At 39.6% G+C, this 18,469-nt stretch overlaps 1 protein-coding gene across 2 annotated transcripts in view; it reads right to left on the bottom strand.

Moving 5' to 3' along the window:
• crtc3 (CREB regulated transcription coactivator 3) overlaps positions 1-18,469 on the bottom strand; it is a 73,818-nt gene that overhangs the window by 40,817 nt on the left and 14,532 nt on the right. For both annotated transcript variants that reach the window (XM_079663703.1, XM_079663704.1), the window contains exon 2: positions 3,355-3,462. In XM_079663703.1, the coding sequence (XP_079519829.1) occupies positions 3,355-3,462 (108 nt within the window). The remainder of the gene's footprint in view (positions 1-3,354; positions 3,463-18,469) is intronic.

Here is an 18,469-nt window from a genome sequence, read left to right as displayed (position 1 = left end):
GATCTTACATTCCATCTTTTTTTCTAGTGAGCAGCTGAATAATTTAACGCTCTGAGGAGAGGCTTGTTTGCACTTTTGAAGGTCCAGCAAAGCTCAGAGTGGGCGCCTTGAGGATGAGCTAACGGTGCTGCAAGATTCATCATACCATTGTATATGCATTTTTAATAACCTTTTATCTCATAAAAAAGGCAAACATTTGCATTATATTAGTTTCAACTCTATAAAAAATAAGAAGGCATTGCTTATTTTGAATCCATAAATATCCAGATCACCAGTTAGCTTTTATTTTGAGTTTAGGAGAATTAATCTCTAATATTTTATTTAATATTGATAAATCATGATCTGGCTTTAATATAAGAATAATTTATTAATTTTATGATATATAATATATGTATATTATAATTTGATTTTTGAGGCTCAGGGTCCCATGACAAAACCTTCCTTTAATGGGTGCTGTGGTGTACAGTTTAACAGTTTGGGAGCCACTGGACTAGAAAACATTGGAGCTGATGTTAATTGTCATCAGGCCTTGAAAAACCCTGAATGAGGACCTTGATTTTAATAGATTCTAAAGGGAGAGATGGTTTTAAAATAAGAAATATTCAGATTGACTTCAGAAAGCCTTGTGCCTAAAGGAAAGCATTTGAGGACATTAGCACAAAATGAACTGCAATGATTTAATTTCTAGCACCAGCACATCTACAAGGCTTTGTTCAGACTGACAATGTAAGAAAAAAAGCCGCCTCCTCATTTTTTTGATCGCAATGATTTGTTGACACACAGCTGGGGTGCTGATGCAGAGCACTCTGAATTTTTTTCTTAAAAGCAGCAGGTCCACCCCACAAAAAAAAGTGTTTAACCTCGCTCCACTTTTCGAGCGCATATTCCATTACTTCCCCATGTTTTTTTGTTTTATATTTGCAACAAAGGCCAGACAACTGTTATTCTGTGGTCTGAAAGAATCAGAGAGGAACATTAGTGGTGACGCGCTTTCAGTCAAAATGACCATTTACTCATTTTTCAACTTGAGGGAAACAATTGTGTGCTTTCTGACTCAACGCACCTTAAGAAACCATTGAATACTGATTGGACACAACCAGTGTTGGGACTAACGCATTACAAACCAACGCGTTACTGTAACGCAACTACCTTTTGCGGTAACTAATAACGTCACTAGTTACCTATTCCCATTCAGTAACGCCGTTATAGTTACTGTGATTTAAATGGGTGCGTTACTGCGTTACATTATGTGTTCCAATTGAACCGAATCTCCCTGTGGATGTAACTTACAGGTGAATACAGTGATGTCCTCTCACAGTACCATGGAAAAGTGAAAGTGACCAGAGAGGAGTGATGATTGGTTAACAGGGTAACATTTCAGGGTAAGCCAATCACAGACAGAGTTGGGCGGGTCTTGCCTTATGGGGAAAATACACAGACGCACAAACACTTGCTAACACACACACATACACGGCAACGACCACGCCAAGCACACACACACACAATGGCAGATGCAGGTATCAGCGAGAGCAGCAGCGCATTTACGACTTGGAGATATACAGTATTTTCAATTTGTGGGGATAAAGGACGCAAAAAATATTACCGTCAAATGTAAACTGTTTGCAGGACAGAAAGCATTGTCCACATCGAATAACAGCAATGCCAATCTCCTGAAGCACCTAACTAATGTAGTTGTTGATAATGTGTACACTGCCAAAAGAGTGTAGTTGTTTTTATTTCATATTGCACTACAAGTGCACTACTTAGAACTTGATTGTTGAGGCTAAAATAAAGATGCCTGTCAAAATGCCTAAACATATCTTTTGTGTTTTATTGTTCCACTACATTTCACAATGATAATTGCTACAATGATGGAGTTGTCTTTTCTCTTACTGTGCCACAGAACAACACAACAACTTGTATTTGTATTGTTTTTATTTTTAAAGTAAAGTAACTGTTAGTTTTATAATTTAGTAACTAATAAAGTAACTAGTTACTTTTTGGAGAGCAGTAACTATAACTATTACTAGAGACACCCCAGCTGAATAGGGTAATTTTTTTAACTTAAAGATATCAGCTAGACATTTCTCCAGTTAATTACTTACAATAAGGCAATTGTTTTGTGTATTACAAGTTTTCTGAAATAGCATGTTTAAATATGCAAATGAGGCATTATCTCATTAAATAGGCGCATATTTTAACACATTTCAGGAAACAAAATCTGAACTTTGGATAAAGCCAGGTTAAAAATTCTTGTTTCATTTTGTAGTCATATTAGTATCTAAGGCTTTTACACAAGGGATTTTGGATATCTCTTTGTATCACTCCATAAATCAGAAAATACTGTCAACAGCCCTAAAATATAATTTTTTCTTTTTTGTTTAACCTTGCTTCGTGCAAGTGACAATTGTTGTCGTCTTCTCTGTGAACCTTTTTTTCGCCGTTCTTTTGCCATTTTGAGATTTGAATTTCTAGCGGAAAACTAACCAGAAAGTGTTTTAGCACACCACGTGACGCATCTGAACAAATCACGTTGTCAGAAATTGACACCAGCCAATGAGATTTCGTTTCCTGGTTTAAGACCCCTTTGTACTTTCACGATTGGTTGCTGATACAAAGGAAATTACCATATTTGGATCTCATGAGATTGTGCAGGAGAAACGGAGCTTTCCAACGATATCTCTGATGACATGGTGCAAACAGCAGTCGCGGTACTTTATGTTACGTTAGAATGCTTTTGGTGAATTTAGGAGATATCTACAGACGCAAATAGACAAACTATAGCAAAATAACACTTAAATGTGTATTTTGTACGTTTTCTTGCCCAACACTGGACACAACGTATCACAGTGTTAAATATGAATTATACAGTACTCACTGCAATAATGGAATAAGCACAAAGCTGATTTACTTCTGGGCTCCCTCGTCTTGAAGTCAATTGTTTTTTAATCAACTGTGGTTAATACAAGATTATGAGATTTTACTTTGAAGTCCTAAAAGCAGCGGTTGCTAACAAGCCAGACGGGAAGTCACAGGAACATCCGGAGTTGGTTTATAGCCTAACGTCAGATGTTTCTTGCGATTACATTCACTCTTTAACTATTATTAAAGTGGTGTTAATACAAGTAGGTTATTCTGCTAAACAACATGTGTAAATATAATAAATGTGTGTTTGCCGTTGATCTTATCTTATGCAATATTCCTAAATCCAATGGAAAAATCTGTATTGTAATTGTTGTAAATTGTTACTTATTGTTGAGTGAGCCCTTGCGATGCTAACGTCCGAGTTGGCATACAAAAATACGTAATCACTGCAACACTATTGCTCTGTACAAACACGAAATGAAAACCCACCTGGAATTCAGTGCTGGTGTTGCCAATCTGATTGACATTAGGCAGAGAGCCATAGTACTGTGCCCGGGACTGAGTCAAGCGAAGCTGCTGGACCTTCTGAAACTGCACCTGTTCGTCACAAAGGGGAAGAAAAAAAAACACAAAAAATTGTTGGACATCTTCAAGTGTAAAGCACATATAACTTCCAGTAAAAAAACTTACACTTTCATATAGGGCTTTTCTTTTTCACCATTGTCACTGTTTCTGAAATGAGAGTCAAAAGTCTCACTGTGATTTATTTATGTTTTCTATGTATACCTCTTGAAAGCAGCATAAGCAAAGTGCATGGAAGGAATTGTGAGACAAAAGGCTACTACAGAATTAAAACAGCAACCATAACTCAATCAAACAGACATTCACCTACATTTACACCCGTTTGCAAAAAAAAACAAGGAATCATATGCTTTCATTAGTAATGCACACATGCATCCAAAATAACTGACAGAAATGCAGCAATAGTTGCAATCTCTAGTATATGTGCAGGTTGGCATCCAAACCCAGCACACTACCAGGAGATGACACAAAGATATCCTCAGAAATAAAGAAAAAGCTTGTTCTGCCAAGGTAAGCAAAACAGTGCCAATCAGCAGCTGAAAAAGGTCATTCTTCCTTAGACTGCCCAAATGGCAACATTTGAATCTCAAAGGCTGACCTTGTTTCGACTTTATCAATGGGCTTTACAGCGAACAGACCGAGATCTCTCACAAAGATTATGAACATGACAAGATATAAGGGATGGGCTTAGGGGCTTAGAAAGAGTGAGGTAAAACTCTAAACTTTACGTGCGGTTACTATGATGAAGTGTCCACTAGGGCTGTACCCGAATATGAGGTCGTTGGCCTACTATTCGGTTTTCAAATTTCGTTATTCGGATATTCGTTTTTTTATTTAGTTTTTTCTAAATGTATGCTATCAATAAAGGCGAATTGCCACATTCTTATACTATATTTATACTTTTTAATTGCACTGTTCAAATGCGGAAATACATACAATCTCAGCTTGGGTGCCTGACATCGCTTTCAATAGCTAGATCTGATCGATATGGACAAACCAAGCGGCAAACTCTGGGAAACAGCTGGGACGCAAATACGGAAGTGCAACACACTGCAGTTCATACATGGGCCGCTAGGGACTAACTGCAGAAAGGAGCAATTTCCATAGACCCCCCATGTTAAAATGCCCAACTTTACAGCAGAAAAAAACATGTTTCTACCCATGGATGCAATAAATATTATTATCGATATAGTTAGATTCCACCTTCATGATTATGAATCTGTGAGTGAATTGTTTTCTAACACAACCCTTTTATTTATATTAGGTCTTAAAGTTTTTGCATAAATTAGGGCGTGGTCACTTTGATGGACATGTACATGCCTCACTGTCAGCTAACAGCAACTTGTCCACTCTGCTAGGCTACAACCATAGAGGCTACAACGTTAGTTAGTCATAGTACTGTACTTGATCCTTTAGCTTTAGCCGTGTTCGTGGTGATTGTGCCTTTTAGGGAATGTTGTTACAAATACCAGACAATTAAAATGTCGTGCTGTGCGCTTGAATGTACTAACAGAACTTCCAAGAAGTCTAAAATGATAATATTATACATGTTAATCCCATTCGCAGGTGTTTGTGTGCTTGGTAGCTTAGCGTGTTACTTATTAGCCAGCTAAGGACGTAACCCTTTATACATACATATACATTTTAGTTTATGATTCAGCCTTGGGTAAGACTTTTATAGTCTATGGCTATGACGCCCATAATGCTAAACGGGTGCAAATGTTAATAGGGGACCCAATTATCCCAGTGGTGGCCGCCGGAGCTAACGGAGCCGCAGGGGGCTAGCTCCAGCCGGCGTCCCAGAGCTAGCCCACTGCGGCTCCGTTAGGTCCGGGCAATGGAGTCCGTCGTTATAACTGGAGATCAAGGAATGCAGCGAAATGCAGACTTGGTTCACCTGCTGTAGTATTAGCTAAATAAATTATGTTGAACAAGGCTTATTAAGCTGAAAATTGCCACAATTGTTCTGCTATGTATCGGTACTTATTTTCTTAACGTGTGAATGACAAGCATTAAGAATAACAAAATATAGCTAATTCTCTTGCAGATTGTCTCATTTGATTATGAATGTAACGTTTATAGAGAACGGCAGTGACGCGTCGTAAAACCAGGAAGTAAGTTAGCATTTTTAGCTCTTCAGGTTCCTTCCTCAATGCATTTTTTCCATAGGGTTTTGGAAAATAGCTCGAAATAAGGTCTGTGGTTGACACAAATTTAAGAGATAAGTCACGTTTTGTTCTACGACATTAAATACGTCAGCAGTGACCCCACTGGGGATTTTTGAAGAGTTTACGTGTCTGAAAAACGATGGTTGTTACCGAGTGGCTGAATAGGACTACAGAAATTGTCGAGGCCGTTGTACGTCATTACGCAGAACACGTAAACACTCCCGCTAAATTTGTTTTACCCTGTGTTCTGCTTGAAAGCAAGTACCTGCTTATCTTTAGTATCTGTTTATCTATATCTGACCATTAGAATCTGTATTTTTGAAATTGTCGTTTTTAACACAGTAGTTTTACAAATTATAGAATAATTAGTTACCAGTGTTTTCCAATTTTACTCGGCAGTTGGTTTCGTTAGCTAACGTTAGCTAAAGCTAGCGCTACTAGTTAGCTGTGCAATGCTTTGCTCCGGGTTGCAGCCACAGGTCTTCGCATGAAACGTGCTTGTTCTATCGTTTCCCGGACAATGTTTTCCAAAGGAGACACTGGATTCGTGCCATGAGGTAAGCTGACGTTACATTTTTGTCCATGTCACGGTGAAATGTAAATGATTGGTAGTGACTGTATCGCCGTTTTAGAGATGGCGCTGCTGAAAAGACCGCAACATAAGTAAAGATAATGAATACATCCTATTAAAACCTGTGTGGCTTATATGATAACTCTAATTAGTACAAGCAGCATAACGTTTCACCATGTAACTAAATATTGTAGTCAGGGAAATCAGTTTGACATATTGAACTAATAACAAATCACCTCTGGCTGGCAGAGAACTCTCTGCTCCATAGCTTCTCTTGGACGTAAAATCACATGTACATTTTACATTTATATTCAATTTAATATTCCATCCCTCACATACTTTTGTATATAATAACTTATATTTTGTTTTTCTTGTTATGCTGCTGCAACACAAACATTTCGCAAATTGGGATCAATACAGTAATATATCTTAATTAAGAAATATAATTAGTGTAGCATCTGACACCTATTTTCAATATGGATTAATCTAGCATTTATTTCTTTAGTTCAATTTTCATCTATAAAAATGTCAAAATAGTGAAAATGTTCACAAGACTTATCAAAGTGCAAGGTTATATCTTTAGATGTTTTGTTTTAGCCTATGTACTGTATGTCTTAATGCTCTTACAGTATATGTGACGGTGTGACTTCCATGAAACTATATTTTATATCTTCCCAACAGACGAGCTGACAGGAAACCTAACACTCTAACAACCACAACATTGCAAAGGCGAGTAAATGTAAATTAAAAACAATTCACAATTTTTGTATTTCTTCTTCCTTGCAGTGAGGTGAAGCTGACCTTGCACTTGGTGCCAGTAAGGATGTTCCTCACGCAGGCTGAATGTTTCTCCTTCCTTACTGACACAGAAGCCCTTGATTTGCAATGCTTCACTAATTGTCATTTCCCTGGCTCTGTAGGGACACTTTACCTCCAGCACAGCGGAAGACCCTACCAGACCATCTGGAGATGCCCCCAACATTCCTGATAGGGAGAGCCACAAATATGACTCATGGACCTGCATCTGGGTTGCAGTGGTGAATGCCCTGACGCCCTCACATTCATTCATAGTCCCCCACTGTACAGACAAAACACCATCAAGGGCCTGTTGTTGCCCTAGCACCCTGGCAATAAGGGAAGCAGTCACACGCTTCGACCTCAGGACAGCTCCAAAGTTGCTGGCAGTCAACCTTCCTTTCCTGAACAAATGCCAGTTTGGGTTGGTTCGCTGACCAGTGGTAGCCACCTGAATTGCCCTCTGGTGCTCTTCAGACAATGCCATGCTTGCCACAATTTCCTCAGGTCCCTGATGCCCAACAGATTTGATAATTTCAGGAACAGTAAGTGTTTCCAAGCTGTAGTGTTCCTCTTCTGGCTCGGGGGAGAGAAGCCAAGAAATTCCTGAAAACCTGCCCCCGAGTCTGTCTCTCAGCCAGTCACGATCTTCGGAGGTGGGCTCTCTTGTCAGTGGGTTAAATTAGTTATTGGTTTCAACAGTCGCATTAAAACAGTTACTAAATCAGCTTACTATCACCTAAAGAACATATCTAGGATTAAAAGACTAATTTCACAGCAGGATTTGGAAAAATATGTCCATGCTTTTATCTTCAGTAGACTGGACTACTGCAATGGTGTCTTCACAGGTCTCACTAAAAAATCTATTAGAAAGCTGCAGCTGATTCAGAACACTGCTGCTCGAGTCCTCACTAACACTAAGAAAGTGGATCACATCGCTCCAGTTCTGAAGTCTTTACACTGGCTTCCTGTGTGTCAAAGAATACATTTCAAAAATACTGCTGCTGTTTATAAAGCACTGAATGGTTTAGGACCAAAGTGCATTTCTGACCTCCTGCTAAATGATGAACCATCCAGATCTCTCAGGTCTTCAGGGACTTGTCAGCTTTCTGTCCCCAGAGTTGGAACTAAACATGGTAAAGCAGCGTACAGTTATTATGCTCCAAATATCTGGAACAAACTCCCAGAAACCTGCAGGTCCTCTGCAACTCTTACTACTTTTAAATCCAGGCTGAAGACTTTTCTTTTTGTCGCTGCTTTTAATTGAACTATTCATATCTTAGACTGCACTGTAACTTTTATCCATGTATTTTTTCTTTTAATGTTTATTTTATTAGCTTTTCTTTTTAATGACTGATTTTAAATGCCATTTTCTTAATGTCTTTCATTTTTTGTAAAGCACTTTGAATTGCCTTGTGTTGAAAAGTGCAAGATAAATAAACTTGCCTTGCCTTGGAAAATAAAGATTTCATGTGACACATACAATTGATTTGTTGATGGGAATTAATGTGAATAAATTAACTCTAGGTTAACGGTACTCTTGCTATCACTACTCACCGACACTATAAACCTTGTCCCTCATGCTAGCCCTGACAACACCGGTAAGCACACCTTCATCTAGGCTGCACTGTTACGTGTCCTGACTTGTAGTGGTTCTCTCCTCTGTCTACACTCTTCTTGTCATCTTTGTAAAACGATATCAGACTGGTAATTGACACAGCCATGACTTCTAGATAAATTCAGTGTGGCTAAAATGAAAAGTTTTGTTAAAATATGCAAGCACGCGAAAGTCAAATTCAGCTTTATTGTCAAAAATTCTACATGTGTTATACATCCAGAAATATCGAAATATCGTTTCCCACAGTGTGACATGTATACATAAAACAAAACAAAAAGGGCTTAGATAAACGTGGTATACATTAAACAAAACAAAAAGGGCCTAGATAACCGGGGTATACAGTTTAAAATGTTAATATATTTAATTTAAAGTGTTCAAAGTGCATTTTCAGTGCAAGTCAGTTGAAACGATCTTAAGTTGGCTTGACGTTGAAGTCGTGCGACCCTGCTGCTGTACTGGCTTGTAGTTCCTTTATAGCATAACGTTAGCATTTCGCTTTTGGCGACTAGATTTATGATTCAGAAATTATAAAAGTAGGGTTGACATGTGGAGATTATCCGGCTGAACAAAACGTGATCCCTCTCTTAAATGTGTGTCAACCACAGACCTTATTTCGAGCTATTTTCTAAAATCCTATGGAGAATTTGCATTGATTTTTCAAGAAGGAACCGGAAGAAGTTTACTTCCGGGTTTTACGACGCGTCACTGCGGTTCTCTATATAGGGGAACTACACTGTTAGCAGTAACTTGGTATGCATGTATTTCATGTTAGCTTAGCTTCTTAGCCTGAGCTAGCTCTGTTTATTACCAGTTCGGAGGCAGCAGGTCCAGCCTCGGCTCCGCCTCTTTGCCCTTATTTGGAGCAGGCGGGATTAGCCTCTGACGTCGCTGTCGAGCGTTAGTGGCCGACTCCGCCTACTAAGGGCTTCTCGGCAACTCTGCAGTATCCTATGGGTGACGTCACGGACACTACGTCGATTTATATATACAGTCTATGGGACAAACGCGAGAGAAGTCTAATCTGACGGGAGAGAGAGATCAGCTGCTTCTGATGAGTCGACACGCAGCTCTGCATAATCACCTGCAGCGGTGAGCGGAGAAAAAAAACACACTTCAGGTTAGAAAATCACACTTAGCTATTTGAATTACCTCTCAAACTACCTAAACTAGTTATAGATATGTTTATTTTTACTGTCGGGTCACTCATTACTGGATCCGCGAGCTGCATGATACTGGCGGGCTGTCAGGAGAAGGAGAGAGCGCTCTGTTTATTATTCCCGTGTTATTTAGTGGGAATGCTGACAGCATTCCAACTATCTGTTATGCTACGCACAAAATTCTTTATTATTCCGCCGGGTTATTTTGTGCTGCTTCTTCTCCCACATTGAACATCGCAGAAACTCTGTTCAAACATCAAAACGTTCAGCTCGGTCGGGAATCAATGGCTATTACTTTTATCATTCATAACTTTCATAATTCCAGAGATACATCCCATAATACATCCCATTTTTAACATGGAAGTCAATGGAGAACTCTTCAGACTTCAACAATCTTCATGCAACTTCAACTGCTAACTGCTCCTTCATACTTTCACTCAGAAACCTCATTCCAACTTTAAAATGTCACATCTTTCTGACATTATTCGTGAAACAACTTTCAAATCTGATTCTTACTTTTACAGATATTAAATATTGTTCAGACCTTGGTAAAGAGGCCTTCTTCAGATTTTAGAGTGCGTGATGTCACAGCTAGAGTGGAGAGATTTAATTTTGCCTTCATATTTTCTTTTAAACCTGCCATAATTCCCAAACCCTACACTCCTGAGACATAATGTTTCATGACAAACGTAGTAAAACATCTCGTAGCTTGAAAGATAAAAAAAAATTAAGCAAAATAATTAGACAAAATGCTTCTTGAGGGCATGAAGTGACAAAAACGTTCAACATGTCTCCATTAAAACCCATTGTAAATTCAGCCTCACCTGTCCCCACCACAGCAGCCGCACAGCTTTAGTTAATCTGTCAAAAAGGCCAAATTATTAACCCGAAAGTACACAAAAAGTACACTTCAGATGCTCAAGTTCCTTGACATGCTTCATGCTTTGAAATTTCACCGATATCTGTTACGGTTCTTCAACAAAACATTCACATGTAACAGGTTTATCTCTCATTCAGAACAATGAAAATGCTTTACTCTCACTAATCACCATGGAAACCTTTGATCTCTGGACACATCATTAGCTCAAATATAAAACACCTGTGTCATGGAACACGATGATGTCATAGCTACAATTGACATGCTCAGAGCAGCAGACTTCAGATAATGGTTCAGCCCTCAACAGCTCTGCGTCAATTATGGGGTGTCATCATATGCCGTTTCCATGGAAACGCATCCCTTGCCATAAAACACGATGTCGCTGTAACTCCAATGGACACGGTCCGACGCCCCCTAAACTTTGTTTGTCGATCATCGGTCCATGCCTCAACAGCTTTACGCCAAATCTGAGATCTCTCCATAGGCTGTTGCCATAGAAACGCATCCCTCGCTATAAGACACGATGTTGTCGTAACGCCTATGAAAAGGGTCAAAACAGCACCACACTTCAGATAATGGTTAACGGTCCAGCCATCAACAGCTCTACGTCAATTATGGGGTTTCATCATATGCCGTTTCCATGGAAACGCATCCCTCGCCATAAAAGACGATGTCGCTATAACTCCTATGAAAATGTTCAAAAAGTGCTCAAACTTCACATGTGTGCTAACAGTCCAGTCGTGAAGACATCTACGGGACAGTTTAGAGATTTCTTCAAATGCCGTTGCCATGGCAACTATGGGTGTAACGGTGTACCTATTCGTACCGAAATTATTCGGTATGGGCTCTTCGATTTGGTACGTGTGTGTACCGAAGTGTACCGAACAAATATAACGTTAAAGGTAAAAAATTGAGAACGTAAACAACTTTTTGGAAGTAATCTCAGGTGCTGCGTCGCAGTGTTCAGTGTAATTTGCTCACATTGGGTTCACCGCGTCATAGAGCGACCAAGTCATTTCATTGGACGAGAGGCATACTATGAGAGCTGGTCACAGGGATGCGTTCAAATTTAGTCTGTCGAACTGTCGAATGCAGATAAAGTTGAACTCGAAAATCCTCCAGCATCACTGAAGTCTCCGGTTTCGGAACATTTTGGTTTCGCAGTTACGTACAAGGATGACAAAGACAGGTGGACCAAACCAAAGCTGTTTGTCGGCATTGTTCAACTAAAATTGGTTACGCGGCTGGCAATACATCAAACTTGTACACTCATTTGAAAAGGCATCACCCGAACGTGGATATCACTGGTACCAAAAGAAAAAAGAATGAATTGCAAACCTGACTCCCACTAGCATTTAAGCCTCCACCACTCGCAAAAAGTTCAGACCGAGCCAAAGCTATTACAAACGCCAAATATCCTTATGTTGCCATGTTAGCAAAGCGCTACCTGGCTGTATCTGCTACCTCTGTCCCTAGCGAGAGGGTGTTCTCCACAGCAGGAGACATTGTTAGTGCCAGCAGATCTGCCCTTTCGGCAAGCAATGTGGACAAGTACATTTTTCTTAAAAAAAACATGAAAATATAATGACAAGCAAGCAAGTCCTAGGGTGTTTCTCAATCTCGAGTACGCTTGCTTGGTAGCACATGTCTTTCGAGCATCTTGCTTCAGAAGCGAGGCAAGAATACTTCCTGGCATTCGGAAAACAAAGAGTGGAACAGGCTAGCAAGTGTGCAGGTGTGCATCACATGAGAAGCCCCGCCTTACATTTTCCGCCATAGATTTGGGGAAATTGGTCCGTACGCAAAGCATTGTGGGGATTTTAAGAACGTGGAGTCTATACATGTACAGCCTCAAAATGTCTCCAAACGAAGTACGCAGCGCTCGGTAGAATTCCAAGTATGCTGGACATTGGAACAGTACTTCGGCGGCACTCGATGACGTATTATGCTTGAAATAGTGGCTCTGCAGCAGCTTTACTCGCGATTGAGAAACACACCCTATGTCAAGCTGGCTGCTTAGGTACTAGTGCAGTACAGTTCAAATACAGATTATTTCAGTTCATCGAAATGCTGCACCTTAATGTTTATTTGCTTATATATTGTATTTATTTGAGTGAATACATTATTCACAGTTTAATAATAATTAAAAAATATATATATATATTTTATGTTTTGTGATAAAAAAAATGTTGCTGTACCGAAAACGTACCGAACCGTGACCTAAAAACCGAGATACGTACCGAACCGAAATGTTTGTGAACCGTTACACCCCTAATGGCAACACAATGCTCGCCATGAAACACGGTTTTCTCATAACTTCAGTGAAAATGCTCCAAATGGCCCAAAACTTCACAGGTTTGGTAACGATGCAGCCATCAACGCATCTAAGCGTATTATGGGATGTCATCAAATGCCGTTGGAATGGCGACAGATCATTCACCATCAAGTTAGTTCAAAAGTTTGCAGTTCAAATATTCTGCTGCTTTTCCAAGCCTTTTTACTTTCTTGTCTTCTCTCATTACACATTCAAGCCCCCAGTGTTCATATATCATTTCAATCTAAATTCTTCACTTTCTTCTAACACCTTACATTTCAGCATAGCAGTTTAGCGTCAGCTTTTCAGCATAAAGCATTCCAGTTAGGGCTGTACCCGAATATTCAACTATTCGTTCGTTGGCCAACTATTCGGGTTTCAATTTCATTATTCGGATATTCGTTTTAAAATATTATTTTTTTCCTAAATGTATGCTATCAATAAAGGCGAATTGCTATATTCTTATACTATATTTATACTTTTGAATTGCACTGTTAAAATGCGGAAATATATACAATCTCAGCCTGTGCTCCTGACATCGCGTTCACTCAGTCACAAACGCAAACGGCACGCTTCACCTCGCTTCACCTCGTTTCACACACCTGAACACAAAATGCCGAAGACTTCAGCTGTGTGGGACCATTTTAAAAATTGGATGACGGTAAGAAGAAGGCAGTGTGCCAAATATGCGACAAGAAACTGGCCTACCACGGTGGCACAACAACTCTGAAAGGCCACCTGGATGCTGTAAGTAGTAGCCTAGCTTAGCTTAGCTGTTGTCAAGTTGCCATGATGAAGCTGCTTTATCCGCCGTTTAAAAAGTAACGTTACACATGATAAAATCGTGCACTTAATTTGCTTGGAAAATAGTTGCAAGCAAGCAACCGAATTGTTTTTTTATATTAGTTTATCAATTTTATCCGAATAGTGAAAATAATAGGAGCAATGTGGGAACATCTGGGGCTACAGTTCGTTCATTTATTTTTCATTCTTTATTTATTTAAATACTGTTTACTGTATCGTAACAAGTATTACACTGTTAGGCCTACTGTTACGGCCATGTTATTAAAAGTATTGTTGTTATAACAGAAATATGTGTTTTGTATCTTCAGGTTATAAAACGTTAGACGGAATTTGGAACCAGATTTGGTCCCCGGGCGCTGCACTGCGGCTGGGTTAAATGCAGAAGACACATTTAGTTTTAATGTATGCGAGTACTGAGACAATAAATTAATATAAATCGTAATAGTATGCTCTTTCTGCGCTTCTGCTTAACAGCGTTTTGTCATGTGTCTCGGAGCGTGTTATGAAAAATTTGGGAAAAAACATTTTAATAAAAAATAAAAAAAAGATCTCTCCGCACCAAATATTCGCTGCTGATTACTACCGAATATCCGGAGCCCGAAAAATGGTATTCGGGACAGCCCTAATTCCCACTAGCAATTTCTTCAGGAATTGCATTCTCTAGTTGTAAGTTACTCTACACTTTTGAATAATGTAGTTAATCTACTATAATTAGTATGTTTAATATTGAATCATATCAAATTTGTTTTAAAGCTCAATAAATAAACAAAGAAGACATTTGACCGGCACTTTTCTTATTTTGTCCGGAAGATTTCAACTTTAACAGACATGTTGACATGTTGTATTGTCCAGTTGCCATGATGAAGCTGCTTTATCCACAGTTTAAACAGTAACGTTACACATGATAACGTTACTGCCGCACGTGCCGAATATCCGCTGCTGATTACTACCGAATATCCGGAGCCCGAAAAATTGTATTCGGAACAGCCCTAGTGTCAACTAGAAACGATTCATGCGGTGAAGAGTGTGTTTATCTTCATTGTCATCAATTCAATTAATCAGTATTGATGTGGATTTATGGCCAGTCGACAAAAACATCAGAGAGCTGTAATACTTTCGGGCTGCACAATTAATATACATTTGAAAGAAATTTCAATGTGAAATATTGCAAAATCCAAATCGGAGTAAGAATAATATTTGGTAAAGTCAAAATATGAGAACATATCTGCAATAGTAGTAGTGGTAGTATCGTGAGCCTGAAGAGAAGTCCCATCCTACAAACGGTATTCTACAGACAAATACAAATATTTGTTTGGTACAGATGCTGTTAAAAACATCACATCATGTTTGTTTTTTTATTTTATTTTTTAGTGATAATGTGACTTAAGTTTAAAAGAAATGGTAATTGTCTCTAATATTTCAAATCCTCTCGCAATATCAGTCAAAAATAATTGCAATTAGTTATTTCTTCCAAATCATGAAGCCCTAGTGCAGGGGTCTTCAACCTTTTTGACCAAAGAGCTGTGATGGAAATGATGGTACTAAAGCTTAATACAGTGTAAACCTAATGAAATGTAAACTGCTGTATTCTGAAAATGTCATGTCAACGGTTTGACTGATTAGGTCAAATCCCTGGAGTGACCTTTGAATGTGTGTGAGTGATCAACAGAGGTTTGTGCAAGGGGTTTTTGTGACACTACAGGAAGGATGAGGGGAAGGAAGTTAGGATAAGGTGTTATGTGTATCCCTTTTGCTCTGTATTGAGTGAAGGTTTAGCATACAGTGCCAGGGGGTCTCAGCTGGCCTAACTAGGGCTGCAACTAACGATTATTTTGGTAGTCGACTAATCGGTCGATTATTTTTTCGATTAGTCGACTAATCTAACGATTATTTCTGTCACACCCTCCATCTCTGCTTCCTGTGGGCACGGCTCCTTTTCCGGGCTCCAGTGCATGTTTTACCTCAAGTCTGCACACCTGTGAATGTCACCCTGTTGTCCAGTCCCTCTGCCTTAACATAACATGATCCCATAGAAAATTAAAATAATGACTCATGAAACATTTGAATTTGAACTTTGAACTTGTTTAATCAAATGTATTTGAATAACATAAATACAAAAAAATCATAATGAAAACAAAATAAATAATACAAATTCAATCGCATTTTATTCTTGTCATTTCGCAGACCCTTGTTAATTATTATTTTAAGTTTGGAATTAATTACAGCGTCGATAAAGCTCTATTGTGCTCTACTACGCTGTAAGCTTGGCGCTGTTTAGCAGCTCGTTGGTGGACACGCAGCCTCAACATAACTGAAATAGCGTTTGCTTAGCAAGCATTAACCATGAGACGTTCTGTTTTCCAACATGTAAGCTAACGTAAACATGACTATGGCTAACTTGCTCAAACTTACCCATGATCCAAAGTAGCAGTCCTCACGGTTCCAGGGTGCTTGCGTTTTAAATGCTCGTGCATCACTGTAGTGCTGCCGTGGAATGCCAATTCCCCTTTACAAATTCTGCATTTCACTGACTTCTTTGGCTTGTCGTCTGTGAAATACTCCCACACTTTCGAAACTCTCGGTCTCGCTTTTTTGAGCTCTTCATCACCCTCATTCTCTCTCCTTTCCGCCATCGTTCGTATTCTTTCTTCTTTGTTGTTAGTACAGAATGCAGTCATGGCAGACAATGGAGAGTATACTGCCCCCAGCACTTCCTGTAGTGCATTGCAGTTACAAATGAACATTTGCGCAGTTTTGAATTAACGTTACCGGCTCTCTGATTGTTTTTATACGACGCGTCGACACTAAAATTCCGCGTCGACGAATTTTTATGATCGACGTCGTCGATTATGTCGACTAATCATTGCAGTCCTAGGCCTAACCAAATGTTGTTTGTAATGTAACTAAGCTTTGATGTCCTCCTATAAAGGAGAGACTGTTTCACTCTGAACAGTACGTGCTCTTTTGGAGGAGACGTCATACTTGCAAGTATAAAAGATCCTTATTGCTTTTAATATGAATATTGTGTTGCTGTACGTTTGTTACCTTACCGATTATTCTCTCTAGACCAAAGCTGATTTTAAAGCTGCCAATACAAATGGGGGCTCGTCCTGTTTTGTCTACTTGAGTAATCTACTGTGAGGCATCCTCTCCAGGTAAACTGTGCACTAGGCTTGGGCGGTATGACGGTATTACGGTATACCAGGGTATTTCGAAATCCCGTCGGTATGATTTTCAATACCGTGACGTCACAGACTGTGCCCCAAATCACAGATGCGTTTCATTCTATTACACTGACACGGAGTTTTGACAGGGACGACATTGGTTGTAATGCACAGCACGCGCCAGCAGAGGGCAGGGGAGGGCAGTCCGTCTTTCCCGCTCTCAGAGCTCAGCACAGAGCTGAGCTGAGCAAGATGGCGGCAGCATTTGCCGGCCCCGAACTCGGAGAACTAGTAAAAAAGAAAAATGCCTCTGCGCCTGTTTGGGACTATTTTGGGTTTACTCCCATTGACTTCGCCAGTGAATTCATCCAGCACAACGAGAGACAGAGGCACTTCTTTGGGAATGTTTAAGACGGGGTGAGTGAGTGTTGACAATTTTTAATCCTATGCAACTGGTTGATGGTTTTGTAGTCGAGTTCGGTTGGTTTTAAAAACGAAAGCATTTACGTGCTAAACATTCACGCGAGTAATCAAATGAATAAAATGGAAATAAGGTTAACACATGCACGGACTAATATTGCCAAACTAGTTAGTGAATATAGCAAACTTTATTCAATAAGTCAAGTATTTACTCCCGGAAAATCTTTATGTATGATGATATATTGTTAACTTAGCTCACAATGGAAACAACGTCGGACATCTACAAACAGAGGCGCGGGAAGGTATTTTGAATGGGGGTGCTGAGGTGCTGGACTCCAGTGAACACTATTACGGGCACTATAGAGCACGCACAAAAAAACTCCCCACACGCAAACACACAGTAAACCCGCGACTGTTACAATGAAGGCTCGATAATCAGCTCACGGCATATAGGCAGGGGTAAAGTGCTATTTTTTACGAGTGGGGAGCGGACCTCACCTCCTCTAGGGGGGTCCGGGGGGATGCTCCCCCGGGAAGATTTTTTTTAAATATTGAAGTTAAAAGCATCAATCTGGTGCACTTTGAGAGCAACATTAAGAGATCTATGGATACATCTCTCAACACCCAGATGAAACACAACTGTAAGCAGATGTTATTTTTCTTTATGGATATTTTACAAATCACTCTCCTTTCAAACTGTATTCTTGTTTTACTGCCATATAGTATTTTATAACTGTTTTTCCTTTATTCTCTTATTTTTTTTATAACTATAATGATCATATGAAGGTGTGCCGCGGAAATAATCTTTTGAATAATTTTTGACCAAACCGTTTGAGACCCACTGAGATAACTTAGACTAAAGTTAACTATCTAAACACTCAGAAAGTCCTTTAGCTCACCTGAGCCTCTCAGTCTGAGAGGAGAGCTCTCCTCCAGCTTGTTGTGGAACAAACAGCTCCGTATGTCCGTTAGTGCAGCTAGCTAACCAGATGCTAACAACACGGTCCCTGCTGCTGGCACCGGTCCCTCTCTCTCTCCCCCTCTCTCACATACACTAAATGCGCTATTTCCGCACACACACAGAGCCGCGAGCTTGAATGACACAAGCACACTTTTATTTCCATGCAACTCTCT

The sequence above is a fragment of the Notothenia rossii genome, assembly GCF_949606895.1.
Source record: "Notothenia rossii genome assembly, chromosome: 2".
NCBI classification, from domain to species: domain Eukaryota; kingdom Metazoa; phylum Chordata; class Actinopteri; order Perciformes; family Nototheniidae; genus Notothenia; species Notothenia rossii.
Note: the sequence above shows the minus strand (reverse complement) of the source record. Positions and strands in the feature narration are given on the sequence as shown.